The sequence below is a fragment of the Phocoena sinus genome, chromosome 12 (assembly GCF_008692025.1).
Source record: "Phocoena sinus isolate mPhoSin1 chromosome 12, mPhoSin1.pri, whole genome shotgun sequence".
Taxonomy (NCBI): domain Eukaryota; kingdom Metazoa; phylum Chordata; class Mammalia; order Artiodactyla; family Phocoenidae; genus Phocoena; species Phocoena sinus.
In genome coordinates this window covers 76,627,137-76,651,720 of record NC_045774.1, presented here as the reverse complement: position 1 = coordinate 76,651,720, position 24,584 = coordinate 76,627,137, and the positions used below count along the sequence as shown (strand labels likewise).

The 24,584-nt window shown below is 35.1% G+C and overlaps 1 protein-coding gene across 3 annotated transcripts in view; it reads right to left on the bottom strand.

Annotated features, from left to right (window-relative positions):
• The window catches only part of PHIP (pleckstrin homology domain interacting protein), a 128,018-nt gene that overhangs the window by 29,906 nt on the left and 73,528 nt on the right, over nt 1-24,584 (bottom strand). For 2 of the 3 annotated variants that reach the window (XM_032650798.1, XM_032650799.1), the window contains exons 18-27: nt 23,054-23,191; nt 22,094-22,277; nt 18,469-18,586; nt 12,928-13,068; nt 10,191-10,267; nt 7,367-7,598; nt 2,943-3,062; nt 1,375-1,482; nt 680-804; nt 467-549 (exon numbers count right to left, since the gene is read on the bottom strand). In XM_032650798.1, the coding sequence (XP_032506689.1) occupies nt 467-549; nt 680-804; nt 1,375-1,482; nt 2,943-3,062; nt 7,367-7,598; nt 10,191-10,267; nt 12,928-13,068; nt 18,469-18,586; nt 22,094-22,277; nt 23,054-23,191 (1,326 nt within the window). The remainder of the gene's footprint in view (nt 1-466; nt 550-679; nt 805-1,374; nt 1,483-2,942; nt 3,063-7,366; nt 7,599-10,190; nt 10,268-12,927; nt 13,069-18,468; nt 18,587-22,093; nt 22,278-23,053; nt 23,192-24,584) is intronic. The other variant, XM_032650800.1, reaches the window with a different exon arrangement.

The window sequence follows — 24,584 nt, the reverse complement described above, 5'->3', positions numbered from 1 at the left end:
GGAGACTTCTAAGGATTTTAGAAGTTTTTTTTTGAGTCTTGATTACAATATTAGCTTTAATTTTAACAGAGTTAACCAATAAAAGAAAAATGTCAGTTCAGTTTTAGTCCCAGTCCAAATTATTAAACATTTTGAACTGGAAGACTACTTTTGCTTCAAGTTTGAATTCTGTCATTAATTCCTTTGTATAAGAATTTAATTCAGCACATAAAACAGCAGAAGGAATAGCTATAAACAATCTTATACATAGTTAAGAAATATAAGAGAGAAAATGTCTGGAATTTCAGCATCACCTAAATTAGAAGTATTTTCATTCTTAAAAATAAATTCCTGACACAATACCTTACTTTCTTATTAACATCCCTGCAAATGGCAAGATTTCTGATTATCTTTACCTAAATTATGAAAAATAGTAAGTCACTTATTAGATAAAACAAACATTACAGCTTCTAAATAAATTACCCACCTATATTCCACCGCCTATATTTTGCATCGTCAAATTGTTGTCTCAAGACTAGGAAATCTATAACATCAGGCATATCATGGTACCTAAGTACAAACAGAAACAAACTGATTAGGTCATATACTTACAAATATCTAAAAGGCATTCAAATTTATCTGGATCTTGAAAAATAATCTATAATACTAAGAAACTATTGCCTCTTTCAACAGTCCTTACTTCATGGTAAATGATCCACCGGTCAGTTTACCAGTATCAGGATCCAGAAAAGCAAGTTTAAGGCAGCAAAGGGTAGGCAATCCCACTTCATACTTTATGCCAACTATTTTCATCAGTTCTTGTTCCTGAGGAAGATACAGAAAATAAGAAACCATCTTCACAAAATAAACTGCTAAACATAATAAAAAAAGTTATCCATTTTAATATTGATCTAGGTGATTACTCTGTATGTATATGTAAAAACCCACTGAGCTGTGTACTTATCGGTGTACTTTATAGTATGCAAGTTATATGTCAATTTAAAAAAGAGAAAACAAAAGAAAGATAAAAAAGAAAAAGGAAAACTTTATCGAAATAAGAGTTTTCTAACACAGTTCCAAGGACATGGAAATAATTTTAAACTACTGCTGATAAACCTAGAAATACTTCCAAATTTACAAAGATGAAGTTTGCCTTAGATGTTAATGCTGTCCAGTTCTCACCATAATTACATTTTATTCCCAATTTATAAACTACTGGAATATATAAATTCAATCTTATGTTTCTTTAGAAATTAAACACCTTCTACTCCCCAGATTGTTCCAATTAGAAAAGGCATCTTCATGATACAGTTTCTTATAGTGAAAATAGTAACACTCAATACAATTTCCTCTATAATCGCATCTTTTTGGACTATTAAATTATAAACACCATACCCGTAATTCCATTTTATGCCATGGCTGTTTTTTGGGATTGATACTATAAATTTTATTTTTCCGGGCCATTTCAACATACGCTTCATGTCCTTGTCGGAAATAATAAACCTAAAAAGTAAATAAAATCACAATTTTAAAACTTGAATGTGTTTCCTTTGACGCAAGATGCACGGTATCAGCTGAAACTGCAGAGAGAATTTAATGTCCCTTAAACTAAAAAAAATTCTAATATTTTGATTTTTTTCCCCCCTTCTTTTCCTCAAGCTGTCCTACTGTCACTTAATCATAACCACAGTGTTCTAAATAACATTAAGAGGTTAGGATAAGCAGTTATTTTTTGGCTTTTTGGTTTCACCATTTTATTTTTGGATTCAAAATAAGTTCATTTATGTCGCATAATAAAGTAAGTTGTAACTAGGGGTCATGTTTAGTTGATTATTCACCTACTTTTATAGCAAGCAGTTTGTACAAATGCAGGAAACTTTAAAATGAAAAATATATTTTCATATATATTTTCACATATATTTTGTCATTATAAAGAGAGCAAGGCATATATTTATCCTCATTTATGGAGGTCAAATTTAAGTGACTCCTGACTACCACGCTGGAGAACCGGTACGTGAATACAGCAGTCTGACCCCAAGTGTTCTTCCCACGACACCTCCCACAATAAATAGTTGAGCTTGTTAAAAAATGCTGCTGGAATTTCAAAAAATGCTATTAAGTTCTTAGCAATATTTTGGGATACCCATTAGCTTACACACATTCATTCTATTCATTAATATCATTATTGCTCCAGCTGCCTGGAACTTTAGAGTTACTTATTGCTCTTGCATTAAAAAGGTTTTGTTTTCCTTTTTTTTTTTTAAACTGTCAACTGCCACCTGTCACTTTCTACTGTTAGTGTGCTCTGCTAAAGAAGCCTCTATTTTAACTCCTAACTTATTACTATGAACCTACTGAACACCAGATAACCCTGCCTCTTAACATTTACGCATAAAACAAGGAGACATGAACTCCTGAGTGGAAAAGTTTGGTCTAATCTTACATTTTCATTTCAAATTCACAAGAACATAGTCCAAAATGATGGCCAGCCACCATATTTTCTTAAAAATGAAATGATATTTCGAATATAATAGATTTTTTTAAGATCTAAGGAACATATTATGAACATTATAGTTATTTAAATAAAATACTTCTTTGAAATAAAAGTAAAAATAAAAGGATGAATTTTGTTTTTCCTTTACCATATAAATATATTTTAGGAAAAAGAAAACTGGCCATAAAATCCTCATTAAAAAATACGTATTAGCTTTTAAAATGTCAACGAAACCTCTATTCTCTTACAATATTTAATTTGCTATTGCAATTTTTACAGTAGCCTCAAAAAAGATTATCAGTAAAGCTTTCCTCCTAATTTTCCTTTTTCCATATACAGCTACAAATATGTAAAATGAGATACTTTCTAAAACTGCTGCAATTTTCTGGAGTTCTGTTTCAAGAGCTATAAAAAGTATTTAAAGTTAGTTGAATGAAACAAAGGGTATTTTTTAAAAGCTAAAAAATACCTCATCACCCATTTGTGGCACAAATGGACATCTTCGGGGGAGAGTATCTGTAATCCATGTTGAAGGTAACCATTCTTCTAACGTCAAACCGTTTTCCGTTAGTTCTCCCACAGCCAATCTCTAAGTGTAAAACAATATAAAGTAATATTATCATGAAAGCATTAATCAATCTGCCCTTTAAAATAACTACAAAGGTAGTTTAAAAAATAAAAGGGGAAGGGATCTTTGTACAAAAATGTTTATTAAGTATTAAAAAGCTTACTCTGGGAAGATGGCAGCAGTGGCAGTATAGTTATATTCGATTTCTCCAAATCACTCCATAAAAAAAGAACTAGATAAACCAAAGCTCTACAGACAATATTCAAAACAAAACTAGGTGACAAGATATTCCCATAAACACCAAAGTATAAGCTCTGTCTCCTTTCTTTCCTCTCAAAATTCTATCAGTTTCATAAACACTCTATGTAACAGACCGAAGCATATTCGATATTTTATTTTAAAAAATCCTAGTCATAAGCGTGTTAGTAAGAACTAAGATATTCTCATATGGGCTGAGCAGTGCCAAGATACAGAAGGCTAACTGTTTGCATGGGCTGGGCATTATACTTCCACATAGCCCAAGAACATTCCTTTACTCCTTTTAAAGTAGCCATTTCACACACAAGCTTCTAAAAAAATTTTTTTTTCAGATTTTTTTTTTTTTTTCAAACAGAATGCTGTCAAGCCAGGTCTCTTACTTTTGTGAATAGGCCTTTGAGAAAAATTTAAAATTTTCCGGTCACCTACAGGTGGCCATCATAGCCTGGATATTGTTACCTTAGACTTCGGAAAAATGGACTTTGAGCTGAAACCTAACATATGTAAGTAGAGACAGAAACTTCAATGCAGCTGATTAAAAATGTTTTGGTTCAGTGTTTGTAAACTAAGATTTCTAAATTTTATTCTCTTGCGTTTGTTAAAAAAAAAAAAAAGGTGGTTATAAGGTAGTTATCACTGTGAGTTAATGAAAGTTCATGAAAAGGAAAAAGGTCATAATGGGTGTCGAGAACACCATCTGCAGCAGGTATGCTACAGTTGCTACTTAATACTCATTTTCCTATTAATTCTCTCCTTCCTATTAACCACCTTTGTATTTCTCAGTTAAGCACATCAGGAGAACTCTCTCTGGAGAGTAAGGGAGGAGTAAAGGACTTTGGCATTTACTATACGTGAGATGGATCCATTGGAGAATTTTAGGCAGAAGAGTGATAGGATCTGACATATTTTAAAAGGATCACTCTGGATGCATCACAGCAGGCATCTGCAAATTATGGCCCATGGCCAAGTCCAGCCCACTATCTTCTTTTATAAATCAAATTTTATTAGAACAAAGCCATACCCATTCGTTTATGTATTGTCTAGGGCTGCTTTTAGGCTACAGTGGTGGAGTAGCTGGCCCTCTACAGAAAAAGTTTGTTGATCCCTGCTTTAGAAAACAGAGGCTAGGGGGATGAGGGTAGAAGCAGGAAGAGAGATGGAAGGCTACTGCAGTAATACAAGTGAGAGTTCACGTAGCTGACACTAGCATGATAGCAAAAGTGGTGAAAACAGTCAAGTACTGAATGTATTTAGAAGACAGAGCCATGATGATAATTCCCTGATGGACTGAATGTGGAATGAGAGAAAAAGGAGAATTACAGGGTTTTGGTGTAAACAACTGGAGTTGTCACTGCTGAGATGAGGAAGGCTGAAGTGCAGCACGTTAGAGGGGAAAGCTTAGAAAATAAATTTTGCTATGTGTTAGATTTGAGATGTGAAGCCACATGACATGTGAACAGTTATTTTATCTACACGTAGTTACTGAGTAGCCACTACTGTTATGCACTGAGCACATCACAGAGTGAGATCCACAGATCATATCAGTCTTACATATGATGAGGTGTTCAGTTAAAGTGTTTGAAAGAGGTTTCCTTTGACTTAGTAAAAAGGAAAAAAGGTAGGAAAAGTCTAAAAATTACTTATTCCAGCCTCAATATGAACTATTAATACACTAAGGCAAGCATTTCTTCCCAGAATGTCGATTAGGATAGCTAACAACTCTTACCTGAAGCCAGGTAAGTTGGATATTAAATAGAAGTAATCATATTTGTAACTGTAAGACTGTGGCATAGACAAGAATCATTATGATAAACATTATGACAATTCCTCAACAATTCTTGGGGAACCTAGAAGTTTTGGTTAAAGTAGATTTCTGTCAGTTAGTACTTACAACCACTTAGGGGATAAAATGCTTTGACATGTCTCTAAATTTCCAGCCTCATGAATTAGGATTTCTTTAATTTTGGAGATACAGGTAACTGATTTATTTCCTTTCTATCCATGGATATTCTTCTAGGCCCACCTAAAATCTTATTTCTTCTGGAAAGCTTATGTGAAACTCTAAGATAGGATGGCCCCATTTGGTTTCTGAGTTATTATCTATAAAATTACTTTGCCAATCAAACATATTTTATCATGTGATATTTATTCCATTTTTTGCGGGGGGCGGGATTCAAACAACTTGTTAGTCACACATTGTTTCTGGAGCAAGTACTATGTCTTACACTTCTTTTTATCCACTGTATTGCTTTATAAACTGCAGGCACTAGATAAAAATTCATCGCTCTGATTTCCAGAGCTCCTAACAGCATAAGGGATATATGTCAGATAATATCTGAGATAACGTTACTGTATCTCTAGAGAATTCTATTTTTTAATAAGCATTTTCTGTATTTGCCTAACTGGGTTGTTTTTTCTTTTTTTTTGCTTAATTCAAACAATCATATGGAAAATATTTTCATTTTTTTCATAGACGCAATAAATATCAACTAATTAATGATGTCTCGGTTACTTTTCAGCCCTACAACTCTATGCGTAAGAAGGGAAATATTGTGTTTACTTGAGATAAGACGACTAAGGAATAAGAACAATTCTATCTACTGTTAGATTCACTGATAGGCTGACAACAAACCATGTGAACAAAAACCAAATTACAGGGAGTAGCCTGTAACATCCTAACCTTATGCTTTTTAAAATCTGTCCCACATAAATTTAGTGGCAGACAGACCCTGGGGTAATACTTTAAGCAAAACAGTGAAATGAAAATATGCCAAACAGTAACAGTGGATCCAAATGTAGCATGTAGCATGTGTGAAGGAGCCTGAGGTATTCGTTTATGGATAATCATCAAATAAAAGGGGACCAGGTGAAGTAAACTGCACTCCTGGGATAAAAGAATTATGTGAGGTAACACTGCAAACCTCAAAAGTTCATCAAAACTGTCTTGAGATGAAAAAAAAGTTTACCTCATTAGCCAGATACATGACTAAATCGGTTTTACCTGTCTACTATGTAAAGTAATAGGTCAGCCTACATTTATCATCACTGACAAGGAAGAAGAGAAATATTGTGGCTAATGTGTGGTACTCTCTTTGGTAAATATCCCCTAGACAAATGCAAAGGAGGTGACAAAAAGGATAGTAGGCTGAGGAATGCAGATTAAAGTAATCCATAATTATAAAGCTGAAACAAACAAGTGCTCAATGGATGCAGATAAAATAAACACTTAAGACAGAAGTAGTCCTAAAATTTTTCAAAGCTCTCTAAAGATAAAGACCCTACCGTCTCCCTAGTATAGTATTTAATTCTACAGATAACAACTTCTATTTGATTCTAAAAATGGCAGAGGTTTTAAAAAAATCTTCCATTTGTTTAACCAAATGTGCCTCGAATTTATAATCTTCTGGGGAATACAAAACGTGTCCCTTGTATTTCATTTACTTTAGAGCAAAATTTAAATAGTTCTTGTTTTTAAAGAATTCCGACTCCGTAACAGCTAACAGATATTATTCGCATAACATTCATCTCTTGCTTTTTCTGATCTGTCTCAAAGTATCCACAGACTAAAGATGTAGTAATCAAACCAGTACTACTGACCTAAGGACTAGTGATGGCTCACATGCTCTGTAAATTAATGAAGGCTTGTTACCACAGTAGTATTTTCAGCAGTAACAGTAAGGATGGTTGAAAAGTAAAGGCAATTAAAAGACTAATAAACTGTGTGTTTTGTAGCACTATTTTTTTTACATAAATAAACAAATCCCACTGGAGTCTCAAGAAAAATATCTGCTCATGTTATACGATTAAGTGCTCAATATTTACAATATGGTAATTCTACAAGTTCATACTCTCACATGCTAAACATTTAAAAACTTGAGGCAACTAAAGAGATCTTAATATATTTTATTTTACTACTGCGTACTTCTGAGTTTTTTCTATTACTTGCTCTTACACCTGAAAAGTGTTTATATTCATCAGCTGCACTTTTAAAATGCGTGCTTTGTTTTTATAGAAAACACACACACACACACATATATATATATATATATATATATATATAAATCAACCTTTTGTTTTCTTTCTTTGGGCTTCTTTTTCTTTGGTGATACTGGTCCATCTTTTTCTTCATTTACTTTCTTTCTTTCCTTTTTAATCTGTTTTTGCTTCTGTTTTTCAGATTCTTCTTCTTCATCTGAACTGCTTTCTGCTTTCTTGGTTTTATGCTTAGGAATTTTCTTTGGTGGCTGCAGATTAATTCCTGCATCTGCTGTCCAGTCAGAATAATCACTGGAGTAGTCACTAGAAGGAAAGAAGAGATTTAAAAAATACACAGACAAGATACACTTTTAAGACTTTGTTGTATGAAAACGTAAAGAAAGATCATCATAAAAAGTAATGACAGAACAGTACATACTAAATGAACTAAAAATATTTCCTAACTTTCAACTCATCTTCTAAATAGTTTCTTAGAAGTCTGTAGGCTTAATTTACTTAAGTATCTCCAAAAATTTTTAAGATAAATAAGGTCGTAGTGCTAGTTAAACAATGAACTTAAGTACCTTCTATGATTTTAGCAAACATACAGATTTCTGAGTGCTGCACGTGTTCAAAATATTGTGGAGTATACAAAAATGAGGAGCACAGCATCACTTTCCTCAATTCTAGCAACAACAGAAAGATAGCCCTAGATAGCACAGGAGGTACTGTCACTGAGGAAGAAGCATAGGGATTCCGTTTTGAGGGGAGGTGGGCCCCCTGACACAGGAACGCCCATGGTAGAGCCCTGATGCCTTCATGGTAGCTAGATACCGAACTGCAGGACCAGAAGTCCTCCTACCCAGCGGGAAGACTGAGCCTGCCAACTTTGCACGGCATCTCCAGTGTACACCCTAAGTGTATCTTATGCCTCAAAGCAAAGTAAGATTCAGAAGAATACAGGCCTAATATTTTATGTATCACTACCAATCGTGTTTGCCATTGGCTGTATCTCACCGGAAACTCAAGCTTTCTTTTCAGTTCACCTTCAACAGACCTAAGTTTTACTAAACTGATGTTGCAAAATAAAGAATCCAATTATGTTATCTTCTGTTTTAATTTTAGTACATGAGAATATTTCATTACTTGATTTTATAGTTTTATAAATATAATTACCTTAATGGAATCTAAATTATACTGTGTTAAAATCAATAATCAGGTTGCCTAGATTTACTGATGTATATCCTCACTCCTCTAAACATATTGCTGATAACACTGAAGGCATATTTTTCTGGAGTTTTATTCTACTACCTTGTCCCTCTGGTCCGAGTGTCCTTTATGGGTAATTTACCCATTATCTCCCTAAGAATAATCATCACAGATAAGAATCAAATAATTAAGGTGTTTTCTAGTATGATTTCATGACTTCATTTTAAAACGTAAAATGATTTTGAAGAACTTAAATAAAAAATATTTCTGACACTACTCTGGATATGTGGAAACACATCTGCAGGGCAAATAGCCACCTAGGCTATCCTCAACTTAGGAGCATTTATTTACTCTAACCCCAGCCATGGTCACTGTAAATGGCACTCGCCAAATACTCACTGTTGTTACTCTCTGGAGCACTCAGCTCTTACAGAAAATCTGCTGCCACCAGCACGGACTACAAACCCCAGAGGTCTATGTACTTTACAACAATTTCCCCAACTCCAATGCTGCTTTTTCAAAACAAGAACCTCTATGTTGTTTCATGGTTTGAGATACAGGCATACCTTGTTTTTACTGTGCTTCATAGACATTGTGTTTTTTACAAATTGAAGGTTTGTGGCAACTCTGTGGCAACAAGTCTATCGGTGCCACTTTCCCAATAGTATTATTTTCAGATTAATGCTGTTTTTAAATGTTTAATTATATTTTTTAGAAGTAATGCCACTGCACACCTAACAGACTACAGTATAGTGTAAACATAACTTGTATATGCACTGGGAAAACAAAAATTCACATGACTTGCTTTACTGCAATATTCTCTTCATTGTGGTGGTCTGGAGTCAAACCTGAGATATCACCAATGTATGCCTATACTCTATTTCCACTGCTGAGCCAAAAGAAAGTGAGTTTTTCTTCTACTGTCTTCTTTCAAATACAGAAAACCACCAGACATAACAATGAACACTTGCATATCATTACTGGGAGCAACTACTGTGGAAATAGGGAAGTCCATGACAAAAAGAGGTAAAGAATTCTTAAATACAGGCTCTTGGTTTCTTTGGCAATGTTAAGAGCTAGTTCTGCCAGGGAATAACTATCAGGGGCTAAACATAATTACCATTCCCAAAGGCTCTACTTCTTGCTACTGAGACCTCGCCAAGGTCAGCCAAGGCCATTAAGCCCTGTAACAATGTGAATCACAAGTAGAAGGAGCTGAAGGAATCCTCGTACGTGATCAAATGGGGTGGGAACAACAGGAATAAGGGAAAGTTTATTCTCATTGCTGGAAGAAAATATTATTAGCACTCAACAAATTCCATTAAAAACAAGTTAACTCTACAAAATCTCATTACTTTCATAATTTAATGCATAAATATTTCTCAAAGCCAGTAATGAAGCTAGCTTGTGGTTCAGTATTACAAATATAACAGCATTCAGAAGATAAAATATCAACTAAGAAAAAGTTAAAAGCATCATTCTGTAGATCCAGTTACAATATCCAAAAATTTTTTTCTACTAGCGAAAACATGTCAAAGGAAATCTAAATTTTGGACAACTACAAAAAAACTCTGAAGAAAGATCAACTTTAAAACCAAAGGGACTCTGAAATATGTTTCTGATAGAAAAGAATTTAACATTAAGAATCAAGGCAGCTTTCTAAAGAATTTACATTACATTTGGAAGAATAAAAATTCATTAAATTACCTAGAACTGCCATCACTATGCCATGCTCTCTCTTCCTCTTCGGACGTTCCACCACTGACAGCAACAACTTCACCTTCCTAAGAGATAGTTAATACATATTTTATTGTATAGCTTTACAGAATAACATTCTATGATTACAGAAAATATCAGTGATATCTAATAGTATGAATATTAGGATATTTATATTAAAACCTGATTTAAGTTAGTTGTAAAACACAGGCCTCATATTTCTATACAAAAATTCTTGAATGTATCCAAATATTAAGTGTATCCAAAGATAAAATACTTACTAATACTGGATTCAGAGCAATCTCTTGGGTGGATTAACATTTTTTAAAAAAGCCTCATAACACATCTTCTAGACTGGGTGATACCAAATTAATATTTGGTATCAACTTTACTTCCTGGGCTTTTTTTAAAATTTAAGTTTTCTTTTTCTATAGATGCATTGAGAAACTTAAATTCAGGAACTTTTATGTTTTTATTATTATTATTAAAATAGCTTTATCATATAAAAAAAGGATATTCCAACTCAGGTATTATTTTATACAAATGGAGAGGATTAAAAACTACCCAAACACTCTGATTTCTCTTTAGTAAATATTCACTGGTTAACACAGGATACTACCTGTGAAGCCATATTCTTTATAAAAATTGGGTTTTTTTTGGGGGAGGGGGGCACAAAATCTTGCTCCAATAAAAATACCAGCTCACATTCATTAAGCTTTTAGTATATGTCAGAAACTGTTCTAAGCACTTTGTATATATCATCCCATTTGATCTAGACAAACAGTGCTGGTGATAAGAATCAGTCATTTAAATAAAAGAAACTAAAGCTTAAACAGGCTAAGAAATTTACTCAAGGCAGAACAATTAATAAGCAGCAAAGCCTATTTTGAACTCATGTCATTTTACTTCAAAGCTTAGACCCCACTCTACACAAGAACAGTTCAGTGTTACTAACTGCTGGGCACATCCAGATCATTTTTCACAAGGATAATGAAATGTATTTTTTTACTAATTAAATGTTATATCTTGGGGAGAAATTTTTTCCTGTTTTGATGGCTTAAAAATGAAGAATGTATTACATAACTATTCCACAGGGCTTTGAAAACTAGGCAAATATGAAAAGATCAAAATCCAGAGCAAATTTAACCTTTGCTCAATATAACTGAAAAAAAAAAATCTAAACAAGTGATCTGATTATTCCCACTCTTAGTATATTACTTCTTTAAAGGGGGAGAACAGAAACATAATTCTACATTCTAAATACAAAATAAAAAGGTACTATATGGAAGTACAAATTATTTGAACCAAAAACCCAGGATTCTTTCTTTTTTTTTTTTTTTTTTTTTTTTGCGGTACGCGGGCCTCTCACTGTTGTGGCCTCTCCCGTTGCCGAGCACAGGCTCCGGACGCACAGGCTCAGCGGCCATGGCTCACGGGCCTAGCCGCTCCGCGGCATGTGGGATCTTCCCGGACCGGGGCACGAACCCATGTCCCCTGCATCGGCAGGCGGACTCTCAACCACTGCGCCACCAGGGAAGCCCAGATTCTTTCATTTTTAACTAATATATTGTGCCAAAGGTGATATTCTTTTCTTATTATTCTCCTCTACAAATTTAAGGCATAAACAAATTAGTTTTGAAGACAAATCAAAGAATTAGTAGAATTTTCTTACGTAACAGACGTACCTGGAAATACATTTTGAACTGAATTAATATTTTTAAAATTTTATAGAAACTTAATATTTAAAAGAGTAATATTATAAATCTTTCAAAAATAAATATTTTATAATGCAAATAAATAGCACACATATATTTTACATTCTGTGGCATATCTAAATTGTTATGTGTCAAGTTTATATAATGAGTATATTTTATCTTTTTTTGCCAGACTGAATGTATCGTTTTGTTCTGGCCATACAAGGATCTGAAAACGCTGGAGACTTACTTTTAAATTATGGTTGGAATACTCTCGGTTTGTGCTAATATTGCCCTGTCCATAGAGAATATATGTGGAGAATCCCCACACGTGTCTAACACTGCAAAATGTAACATGACTTCAAAAATGTGTAGCTGTCAACATCTCAGATCATAGAGTCTCTGACTTAACTGTGAGTGAAAGGGTAATAGGGAGAGTGCGACAGGGGAAGGAAGACCATTGTAATTGCTAAGTAAGACTGATTTGTGACTGCAAATGGATTCCCTTTGCTGAAAGAATATATAATTTAGTAGGGACAATGATATTTATGGAAATAATTATACCTAAGGAATATTTTTAAAATTTACATTGAGAAAGCTATAAATTGGTACAGAGATTAAAAACTAACCAAAAATTGTCAAATGTCTATTGATCAGTTACAGTTACAGACTAGAGCTTCATGGTACCATTTCAAAAACTTGGTTTTGGAGTGAAAGGAACGTGCGTTTAATCCCTGCTCTACCATTTAATAGTTAGGTAAATGTGTAATCTAAACATCTTTGAACTTCAGAGCCCTCAAAATGGGAATAATTAATTCACATGCATTTGTTTTGTGGACTTGAGGTTATGAATATCTGTGCCATGCCCAGAACACACACTACGGTCCTTCAACTATCACTATCATTTTAAGACCTAGACAAACCATGTTTGAGCTACATCTATAAATATAACAATGAATGCAAAGAATAAAAGTTACATTAAAAAAAACAAGTAAAAATGGAAACAGAAATCTATGAGTGTGCTGAGCTCTCACATCTGAAGAACTAGTGCCATTTTCTATCTCTTCTGAAGGTCTGGGAGTCTCTTCCAATGCAGATCTCGTACGATAATTGTGTTGGTTTGCTTGCTGCTTTTTGGATTCTCCAAGATCCAGGAAATGTTCATGAGTATGATTCTGGAAAAAAGTAAATTAAATTTATTTGGAGTATGCTTAAAGAACACCTTTTACTTTAAAAGTTGTTTTTTTTTTTTTTTTTTTTTTTTTTTTGGCGGTACACGGGCCTCTCACTGTTGTGGCCTCTCCCATTGTGGAGCACAGGCTCCGGACACGCAGGCTCAGTGGCTGTGGCTCACGGGTCCAGCCGCTCTGCGGCATGTGGGATCTTCCCGGATCGGGGCATGAACCCGCGTCCCCTGCATCGGCAGGCGGACTCTCAACCAATGCGCCACCAGGGAAGCCCTAAAAGTTGTATTTTTTAATGATAAAAAACCCATTCATATTTAAGATATCCCATAAGTAGACTAAACTATAGTACCACCTCAAATATCTTAACATTAAGTTAAAACACAGGTTTATGCTATGTTGAAATTCACTTGCTGATTGACAGGTTATAAAAACTTTTTTTTCTGATGAGGATTCATAATAACAGACTAAGCCTAACACTGAACTCTCCTGTACTTACGCCAAACCTATAGAACAGATATAAGAAAGAGGACCACAGACTGGGAGGCATACATAATAAGGCAGAGGCAAACTAGAAAACAAAATGGTGATCACAAAGCTAACCGATCACTATGAGACTTGGACACCAGGTGACTAGCTCTCTCTTCTGCTGCAGGCAAATGTGAGAAAAAAGTCTTCTTCAGCAGATGAGAAAACAACTAAGACTGATCAAAATAACTGAAAGTCCAACATGGTTATATGACGGAAAAAACTAAACAAAAAGAATAATTTACACCTGAAAAAAAAAAACCCAACTTGTGAATATAAAAAAATAGAAGGAAAATACTAAAAATTACCTTTGAAAAAAGAGACTGACATCAGACTTATATATACAACATATCGTGCAATAAATCATACAATAAGAAAAAGGAACACTATCTTTAAAGTGTGGACAGAAAATAATTTTTGAACCTATTAGTTATATCCTCAGTCCTTTGAACCTATAGTTATATCCTCACTTTTTTTTTTTCTGTCTTCTCATTAACTTTGTTTTAATGGATCTCAAAATTCTGTGACAGATTTCTGGTCAAGTTGTTTCCATTAAAAAGTACTGATTTAAAAACTAATAAGTTAAAACTGCCACATACAGAAAAACAAATGGTCCACAAAACATTCTCTGTTTCTTCAAGGTTTTATGATGCATTGTTATCCATCAGTCTTTTACTATTCAGCTTAAATGGCTGATCGAGACAAACAGTCCCGAGACAGTTCTTCCACCACTGGTTAAGACTGGGGTACCCGGTACTGGCGATAATGTTCATTTAGCCTTCTGAGCTTTCTGGGCAGACATGGTGACCTTGCCAGCTCCAGCTGCCTTCTTGTCCACTGATCTGACGACACCGATAGCAACTGCCTGTCTCATGTCACGAACAGCAAAGCGACAGTCAGAGGAGCTCTCAACACACAAGGGGGCTTGCCAGGAACCTAACAGTGGCAGGCAGCACCACCACCTTTCAAGAATTTGAGGCCATCTTCCAGAAGCCCCTTCCCAGAACAGTGACCAATCTTCTCCTTCAGGTCAGCAACCCTGCAAGCTGTGTGAGCTGAGCTGTGGTACAATCCAGAACGGGTGCACAGCCAGCATTGACTTAGCTTGGATGGCTCAGGATAATCCCTTGAGCTGTGAAGCTGGCTGCTTCCATCATTCATGGGTTATTTTTGCTGTCAGGAACCACAAAGCTATTATGGCTAGCAGCTCTGACAGACACGTTCTTGACACTGAGGTCTACATTGTCTCAGAAGAGCTTCACCCAAGGCTTCACGTGCACTGCAACAGTTTTTTTTTTAAACTTCAGCTGTAATGACGACTGAAGCAAAGGTGATCACATGCCAGATTTGAGAACCCCAGTCTGCAACTGGCCCACAGGGACAGTACCAATACTACCTGGAGGGGCAGGCACCAAGGGCTTGTCCATTAGACAAGTCGGTGGCAGGATGCCATTCAGAGTTTTAAGCCGCATGGTTCCACTGGCAGTGCCATCCTTATGGGTGACTTTCCATCCCTTGAACCACCGCACATTAGCACTTGGCTCCAGCACGTTGTCACCATTCCAGTAAGAAATCAGCAAAAACACGACTGTGTTGGGGTTGCAGACAATTTTCCTAATGTGGGTGTTGATTCTTTAATTTCCTCTTAACTCTTCTGGCTGTAGGGTGCTCAGTGGAATCCATTTTGTTAACAACAAAGCCTAATATCAGTCAAGTTCAAGTTCATGTGGTTCCCTTTTTCTCTCCAGAAACTTTCAGAATACTCTCTGTTTTAGATATTTTCAAATCTTACTATAATGTGCTTAATTGAGGTTTTAAATTTTTTAATTTTGTATTCTTTTTTCCTTATTCTAGTTGGCATGCTATGCATTTGCTCAGCTAGAGATTAATTCTAGGAAATTCTGGATCATTTTTCCAACTCTTTTCTCCGTCTGTATATTTTTTCTTCTTTGAAGACTCTTACCAAATAAAGCTTTTTTTTTTTTTTTTTACTATGTACTTCTAATCTCTCTGTGTATACAACATACACATTACATAAACATACACATACATGTTTTTCACCTTTCCCTCATTCTCTCCATCAATTTATCCCTTGTTGATGCATTCTCAAGAGTTCTTCAACTTGACATTCCAGCTTGTTAACTTATTTTTCAGTGTTTTGTATTCCTCTATTCAACCCATCCATTGAGTTCTCCATTTCAAAGACAAGATGTTTCATCCCAATTTCTCCAACAGAACCCTCTCCAAAACAGCTTGCTGCTACATCATGTTTCCAATATCCTCTCTTATCTCTCTCAGAATAATATGCTGTGTTGAATATCTGAGTATGTTTGGCTCTGGTTTCACAAGTGTATTGGGTGGCACTTGGGAAGGGAGGGAAAAAGAAAAAATCTAGGTCTTGCCTTGTCTCCTAAAAAAGATTCTGTATGTGTATGGGGGGATGGGGCTGTGTACCTCAAGACCTATAATACTGCAAACCTGAGTTCAACCAGTCTCTGTCTCTCCATCACCTCCACTCTCCAGTTCCCTCCCCACAGTCTTGTCACTTCTTCCCTGCACTTTACCTCTACGCTTGCTGAGGCTGTTAACTTGTAAAAGCCAAGTGAAATAAAAGACATTTTCACATACAAGGATACAAGATTTACTCCACACAGATTCTCTTTAAAAGAATTACTGAAGGGTTCTGTAATTTTGCAAAAATTTGGGAAAATATGTAAAAAAGGAAATAATATTCAACTATAATCTCATAAGCTTTGAGTAATTTATTGTTAAGAATGTAATGGATCTTGCTTCTTTCATTTAAATATTATTTATCTACACAAATCTATTTCATTAAAAATTGCTTTTTGTTTCATTTTGTAAAGCTTTATCCACGATTTTGCATTTCATTAGAATAAATTCCAAGTCAAAGAACATGTTTTTAATGCCTTAATATATAATGCGTAAGAAAAAGCTGGTTGTCAACCAACATCTGTTCCCCGCTTCTTGCACAGAAAATGAAATTTTCATTGTCAGAATTTCATGTGACTAAATTCTGGTCAATGGGATATCTGGCACAATGTTGCAGAACAACTTCAAAAAACCTTCCTCAGGAGAGCATATGTACCCTCTGCAACTTCCTCACTGATATGATCTTCCATCTTGCAGCCTTATATGAAAATGCTGACATCTTGAGGCATGAAGTCAAATTCACACATAAGAAAATCAGAAATATTTAGAGCTTCAGTTCTCAACACAGAGGGCATCAAACCAGATCTTGACCACCTACCGAGGCTTTTAAATCTGAGAGAAATACATTTCCCTCAAGGGGAATAAATAAATATTTAAGAGAAATTAAGTAAATTTAAGGCACTATAATTTGGGGACCAAACCTATTATCAAAAATCAACTTTATAATTGCTTTCTAAACAGTTTTTTTTGTATTAATTTATACAACCCCCCTGCACAGTTAGTACCCTCTACTATTAGAGGGAAAAAAATAATGCAACTCTGAGATGAAAGGTAGCATCTCATAACTTCTACATCTGTGATTATCAACAGGAGGTGCTTTCAAACCTTTCTCCAGTCTCATAAAATTTGAAAAACAAATGTTTTTTGTATGTTATAACACTACTGTCCCACTTGCTTTTTTTCACTTAACAAATACATCATGAACGTTTCTCCAAGGCAACGGAGTGAGCTCTAACTCATTTCTTTAAAAAGCTGTAGAGTATTCCATGGGTATATATATGTCATGACATCCTACCTTTCGTCCACCAATAAACACTAAAGTTATTCCAGTTTTTGCCACCAGAGACACTATAAATATCTGCATGCAGACACAAGTATATACATTCACATCAATTCTTTTCTTTCTAAAAAAATAGTCTTCGAAGTACCACTACTGGATTAAAAGATAAGCACATCCTTTTAATTTTTACAGATATTACCATATTCCATCCATAAAAGTGGGAGCCAATAGAAGCTCACAATCATTATATGAATTATGTCCCCACATCCTTGGATTCAGAGCCAAGGATACCCAAAAAAGAGTATGCTTTCCAGCCACCATGAAAAAAACCACCACCACCACCAACAACAAAAACCTAAAAATGAAAAGATTATTTCAGATTATACTAACAGAAACTGTAGCAGTGTAGGGTCCTACTGATGCCAAGGTATGATACCCTTAGTAAAGGAAAACATAAAATAATTGCAAAGGACTACTTGAATAGTCAGAAAAGGTAGCTGTAATAAAGGAAACTACTTTAGAAGGTCTGAGGAACTCAAATAAGAGGAAGGAGCACAAAGCTGGGTCTAGAGACCAGTCAACCCTTGACACTCAAGAAGGTTAAGTACATATCTCTGCCAGATTAGGGCATAACCAGTTGAAATCCACTGGACTGAAAAGTTTTTCCAGAGTAGGATGACAGACAAACCAACAGGGCAAACTAGTAGGGACAATTTACCTATCTTAATGGAGAAAATGAGAACTATTATTTATAGCAGCACAGCTGTCTTAATTACCTGCAATAACAAATAGGTGCAAAACAGTAAAAAAAAAAAAAAAGTGTAGGACAAAATAAAACCAGAACACTGTTTTACAGTGTGCCATCAATGGCAGAACTAAAAAAAAGATCTTGCTTAGGCTTAAGGTGTAATTTATTAGATTTAACAGGCATATTACAATTGGCATTTGGGGAAAAGGTATGCTAGAAAGTAGGAAATGTAATATTAAAGATAATCCAAAGATAATCGAGAATTAGCTATGTTAACTTTATTTCACTAGTTAAATATCCTGTCTACAATATTAACATGTTTAATTACAAAATGGTCACTGTACTTATGAAGCAAATATTAAACATCTAAGTAATTACTATTTACCTTGGAGACAGTGGGCATTTTATTCTCTTTTGGAACTGTGAAGTGTTTTCTTTTCTCTTCTGATCTGTAAGTCTTTATTTCTTCTTCTCCCTTTGCAGTTCTCCATTCTTCTTGCCTACTGAAAGAGAATTAAAAGCCACATATAATCTGTAATGTTTATAACTGATTTCTCCCCAAAGGGAATGTTAGGTATCAGCGAGGGGATGTTACTTCTGATGCCTTCTTTTCAGATGAGGCATGTGATAAAGATTTCTGAGTTTAATTTCATAGATTGTGAGCTCTGGACATTGAGCATTAAATGACTGGAATACTGGAAAGACAGACTCTGTCCACTTGAACTAGATACTACCGTTTCTACTATTGTCTTTGGCAAATAAAGTTTTAGGATCTGGGAACACGGTTACTCCTAAGGTAACTGCTCCAAGGATTAAAAACAGAATTTATTTATTCTTCAAAACTTACGTCAGTGTTGGGCTTACGCTGTGATAATCTTATATGCAATACAGATAGCTGGAATTTTTAAAAAAAATAATAAGGCACAACAGACCCTTGAGGTAGAGCTAACATTAACTCCCGAAGCCCTGAAAGAACTACATTCTCTCCAGTGAAAGGCAGGTCAGGCTTCAGCCACTGAAAAAACTTCAACTCTATCCAGGTATCAAGCAGAATTTGAGCAACAGAAGTTTTGAGGAACATTAACTGTGAACTTTAACTTCATGGAACCTGAACTCACAAGGACAAGAGAATTCTTAAAAAATTTTAATTCCTTAAGACTTTAAGGTTTTTGAACTGGAAGGGTATTTAATCTTTGAACTTTAATTTTTCCCTGGAGATATCACAGTTGGAAGGGAGTTAATATTCGAACCTGGAAGAGCTCTATAATGTTGACATTTTATTACTTGGGTATATCAATGTTGTCATTTTATACTTAATTGCAGAATCTCTAATGAGGCTGGTCAAGATTCTGAATGGAAATGAGTGAACTTGAATCTTGTGAAAAGAATGCCCTTGGATTTAATTTTGTTTGTTCTTCATTTGTTTTTTTTTAATTAAACTTTTTTATTGAGATAACTATGTTCTCTGTTTTTTTCTGAGATAACTGTATGTTCACATACAGTTCTAAGAAATAATACAAAGAGGTTCCTTGTGTCCTTTACCTAGCTTCCCCCTATGGTAGTATCTTGCACAACTATAGTACAACATCATAACCTGGATCTGGATATTGATACTACCCACTGATATTCAGAGCTCCCCAGTTTTACTTCCACTCATGTGTGTGTGGTTGTATTTAGTTCTCTCCGAGTTTATCACATGTGTACGTTTGTGTATCCATTGGCCCAGTGAAGATACAGAAAGAACATTTCCATTACCACAAAGGTCCCTTGCGGTGCTCTTTTAATGATCATAGCCACCTTCTTCTCCTCCTCAGCCCTTCCTCTTCACAATGTCTAGCAACCACCAATCTGTTCTCCATCTCTATACTTTTGTCATTTCAAGAGTAGTCCATAAATGGATTAATACATAACCTTTGAGACTGGTTGCTCACTGTAATTCCCTGAAGATTCAATCAAGTTGTGTATCAACAGGTCGTTCCTGTTTAATGCAGTCTTATTCTATGGTGTGGAAATACCATAGTTTGTTTAATCATACACCCACTGAAGGACATCTGGGTTGTTTCTAGGTTTTGGCTATTACGAATAAAGCTGCTACACATTTGTGTACAGGTTTTTGTGTGAAAATAAGTTTAATTTCTTTGGGATAAATCCCCAAACAGTGCAATCAGTGGATCATATGATAGTCCTATGTTTAGGTTTTTAAAAAGATGCCAAACTCTTTTCCGGAGTGGCTGCACCATTTTACATTCCCACCAGCAATGCATGGGGGATCCAGTTTCTCCACACCCGTCCCAGCATTTGGTGCTGTCATTGTATTTCAGCCATTCTGATAGGTACATAGATTATTTCACTGAAGTTTTAATTTGCGTTTCCCTAATGGCTAATGATGTTGAGTATCTTTTCATGTGCTTATTTGCCATCTGTATATACTCTTTGATGAAATGTCTATTCATAGCTTTTGCCCAATTTTCTAATTGGATTGCTTTGTTTACTGCTGAGTTTTGAGAGTTCTTTATATATAATAGATATTAATCCTTTGTTGGCTATGGGATTGGATTTAATTTTAATGCAAAGCCCCAGGAAGGCCGAATACCCTTTGAAGTAATGGCCACAGCCTCGCTGGACCATACGCTCAATGGTCAAGCTCAAAGAGAGAGAGATAAAAAGGTGACGAATATCTGGAGAGAAACAAATCTTCCCCACTGTTCCATGTGCAGGGACCTCCACCACCAACGAGCAACCCACTCCTGGACGCTTTTCACCTCCTTACTCATTCTTGTCTAGGGGAGGAGGAGTGAACTAATTAATTAGGATGCTCTAGAAGGAAAATCCAGCTTAGTATGGCCCAGTTCTATGCCCTGTTTGCCATGTATACATTCTTCTCTGCACTTTAAAGAAGCAAACCAGCTGCCTCACATGGGGAGAAACACCGTGGCCCAGTGGTACCTTTTGCTGGGGTTCAGTATTAGGAAGCACACGTTCATGCAGATAAAAGTCACGTTCTTCACAGCCGTATGAATAATAAAATATGCTCATTTCCTGTCTTACTCTTTTGTGTTATTTTTTACTCCTTCAGAACTATTTTTAAAATGATGGGTATTATTTATTGCACCCTCTTCAAACCTTAACATTAGAATTAAAAAGTAGACAGGAACACAGCTAAAGAACATCTGGGTATATTTGTCATCAGATAAAGTTATGGTTCAAATTCAAGCTTTAGGTGTATAATGCTAAAACCTAACACAAATTTGAGTGTTGTCCAATCAAAAAAGCATAATATATATAAACATTCAGATTACAAATATTTTTAATCATATAATTACTCTTATCTTTTAAGAACTAGGAAATCCTAAAATCAAATTTGATCTTCCTATGTTTTTTGTTATAGTACAGTATTATAATATATAGTCAGTATTAGTTGGGGTTCATATGGACCTCATTCATGAGTATTTCATTAATAAAGAATCAAAAGGAATTGGATATAAATGTCCCTCATAGCAATGACCTTTAGAATAGGATTACATAAATCAATACTTTTTAATTTACATATGTATACTTTTAAGTATAAAAAATATTTTAAAATACTTATATAATCTATTACCAGTAAATAATGTATTTTCACTATGCCTCTGAATGATGTGGTATGAATGATTCGTAAAATCCACAGAAAAATAAATTATAACTAACTATGAATGTGTTTTAAGATACAGTTAAACAAGACAAACTAAGATTTAAATATGCTACTCAGTAAAATCTCATATTTGTTCAAGCCAGATTTATAATCCCCCCCCATTCACCTTAACACTCCCCCCATATCATTTACATGAATCATCCTAGAAAGGGACATATACTGAAATTTAACTTTTCTCCAGAGTCATGAATAGTTTAAAACATTAGCTCTGCAGATAAACTTAAAACAAATTAGAGCTAAAAAGGTACTCTGAAGACTGTAATTCAAAATGAATACAAACAACTGTGGTACATAAAAATTCATAATTCCCCTTCCTTACCTGGCTACACCAGCTGATAGTTCAGGTACTACCACCCTTCGACTCCAAGCTACAAGATCCCGCTCTGTGGCTATTTCACTTCTTGGTGCATTACTATGCATTTGCCGTACACCTTCGATTTGACCACTACGCCTTAGTCCTACATTAGGTGGTGAATGAACCTCTGAGGTAGAACTTGTAGAGCCTAAGTGAAAAAATTAATAGTTCTATTTAGACACACTTCTCCATTAGCTTCTAACAGGAAACACACACACAGACACACAGACACAGACACACACACACACACACACACACACACACACACAAACACACCAGGGGGAAAAAAATCCATACTGTCTTCCACATGAAACTTCACAGTGCTGTGGCAAATAATCACATCACCAAATTAGGAGCTAAACCACAAGCAAAAGCTTTATGAAAACAGAACATGGCTATTCAGTTGACTAGATAAGTTAATGAATGAATCATGACTATGGACTGTTAAGCTCCAAAGATGTAAAACCTAATATTACTTAAAAAAAAATTGCCCACTGTGTATTTTTGGGAAAACTATGTAAGAAGCAAAAACAGACACAAACCCAAGGACATTTATGGTTCATAAATTTTCTCTAAAGTTTAGTAATATACAACATTAAGGATGGTGAGATGTTCGAGAATGTAGCTTTGAATGTATTCCATAAATTATTGAATAAATTTATTTTTAACATTTTTCTAAATTATTCAGGTTTATTATAGGAGATTTGGAAGAATATATACATTAATAAACTCATTATCCATAGTGTGAAACCTTATATTAAGAATATTTTTTTAGGTCATTAAATATTCTTCAAAACCATGATCATTTTGGCAGCCTAATATTTCACATAATGGATTTACCATATTTGTTTAATTGCTTCTCTACTGCTGTAGGTTTAGACTGCTTCAATTTTTTAAATATTTCACTTAAGAATCACTGCTTACCTCTACTTAAACGGCTGGTATTACTGATACCTGCTTCACCAGAACGTCTCAGGTCTTGCTCCTGTTGTAGTCTTTGAATCATACTGTCCAGTGGGCTGATCTCCTGGTTTGCTTGCTGACTTAAAACTTGGTTCAGTCCTACGTAAACCACAAAAATGCTAAGGATATTTCAAACCATGTTACTTATCAACCTCACTTTGAGTCCATAATTAAACATTAATTTTGCTTGAGTAAAAGACCTAAAATGAGCAACTGTGAATGACGGGAGAGAGAGAGAGAAAAAAAAAAGGAAACATGCCCCCTTCAATCTTCATTAAAAATAACGATGATGATGAAGACATAACTTTTACTTAGTGTTTACCATGATTCAGGTACTCATATAATCATTACAATACCACAATCCCATGGGTATTATTAATTCTACTTTATAGATAAGAAAATCAAAATAACTATTCCAAGTCATATATCTAATAAGTGGCAAAAGAAGGATTTCATCTTAGATCTTCTTTTAAAAAAGGCAAATCTGATTACCCACTTTCTCAAAAAGCTTTACTGCTTCATTCAACAAATTCTTGAGTGCCCATTATGTATGAGGAACTACACCAAGAAACTGAGGATCCAGTGGTGAACAAGATACATCACGGTCCCTGACCATCAGGGAGCTAACATTCTAATGGGGAAACTGAATGATAAACCCATACACAAATGAAGATTGGGAAAAAATGTTGTCAACATAAAGAAGGTGATGAGATAGAGAAAATGGGGAAGGAGAGAAATGGGAACTACCTATGGTGAGTCAGAAAAGTCAAAGAAGCCCACTTTGAAAAGAAAACATTTGAGTGAGACTTGAAGAAAAAAAAGAATTAGTCACCCATGTGAAGAGCTAGAAATACACTCTGGACAGAAGGTAAGAGCTAATACAAAAGCTCTGAAGTAGGGAGGAACTTGGTGTATTTTAACCCATCCTGCTTTTCCTCCAACATCAATTCTCACCCACACCAGTGATATGAGACTACCTGACTCTTTTACTCTCGTAATAGGATATACACCTTTATGCTTTGGAGCTTCTGACCACTTCAAGTACAAATGTGATAAATGGTAACATCCTTCAAGCACCAAGAGAAATGGCATCTCCATATTTCCTATGTGAAATCTTTCCAGACTACCCCTGAAACACCTAATGCAATGCTATGTAATAGCAAATGCTATGTAAATAGTTCCCTGCAAGTAGCAAATTCAAGTTTAGCTTTTTGGAACTTTCTGGGGTTTTCTTCCCGAATATCTTCTATACGGGGTTGGCTGACTCCACAGATGCTGAATCCAGGAATACGGAGGACTGACTGTGTACATACCTTAGTACTCAGCCCAATATAGAAAGGAAGCCCACTACTTATTAGTTCTTCAAAAGCATGAATTTTCTTATCCATTTAATATTCTAATTCTAAATCTAGAACAATGCTAGGCATATAAAGATGCTCAATCCTGCTGAACAAATAAGAAAATGTTATGAGATATATGAAAGGCATTGCCA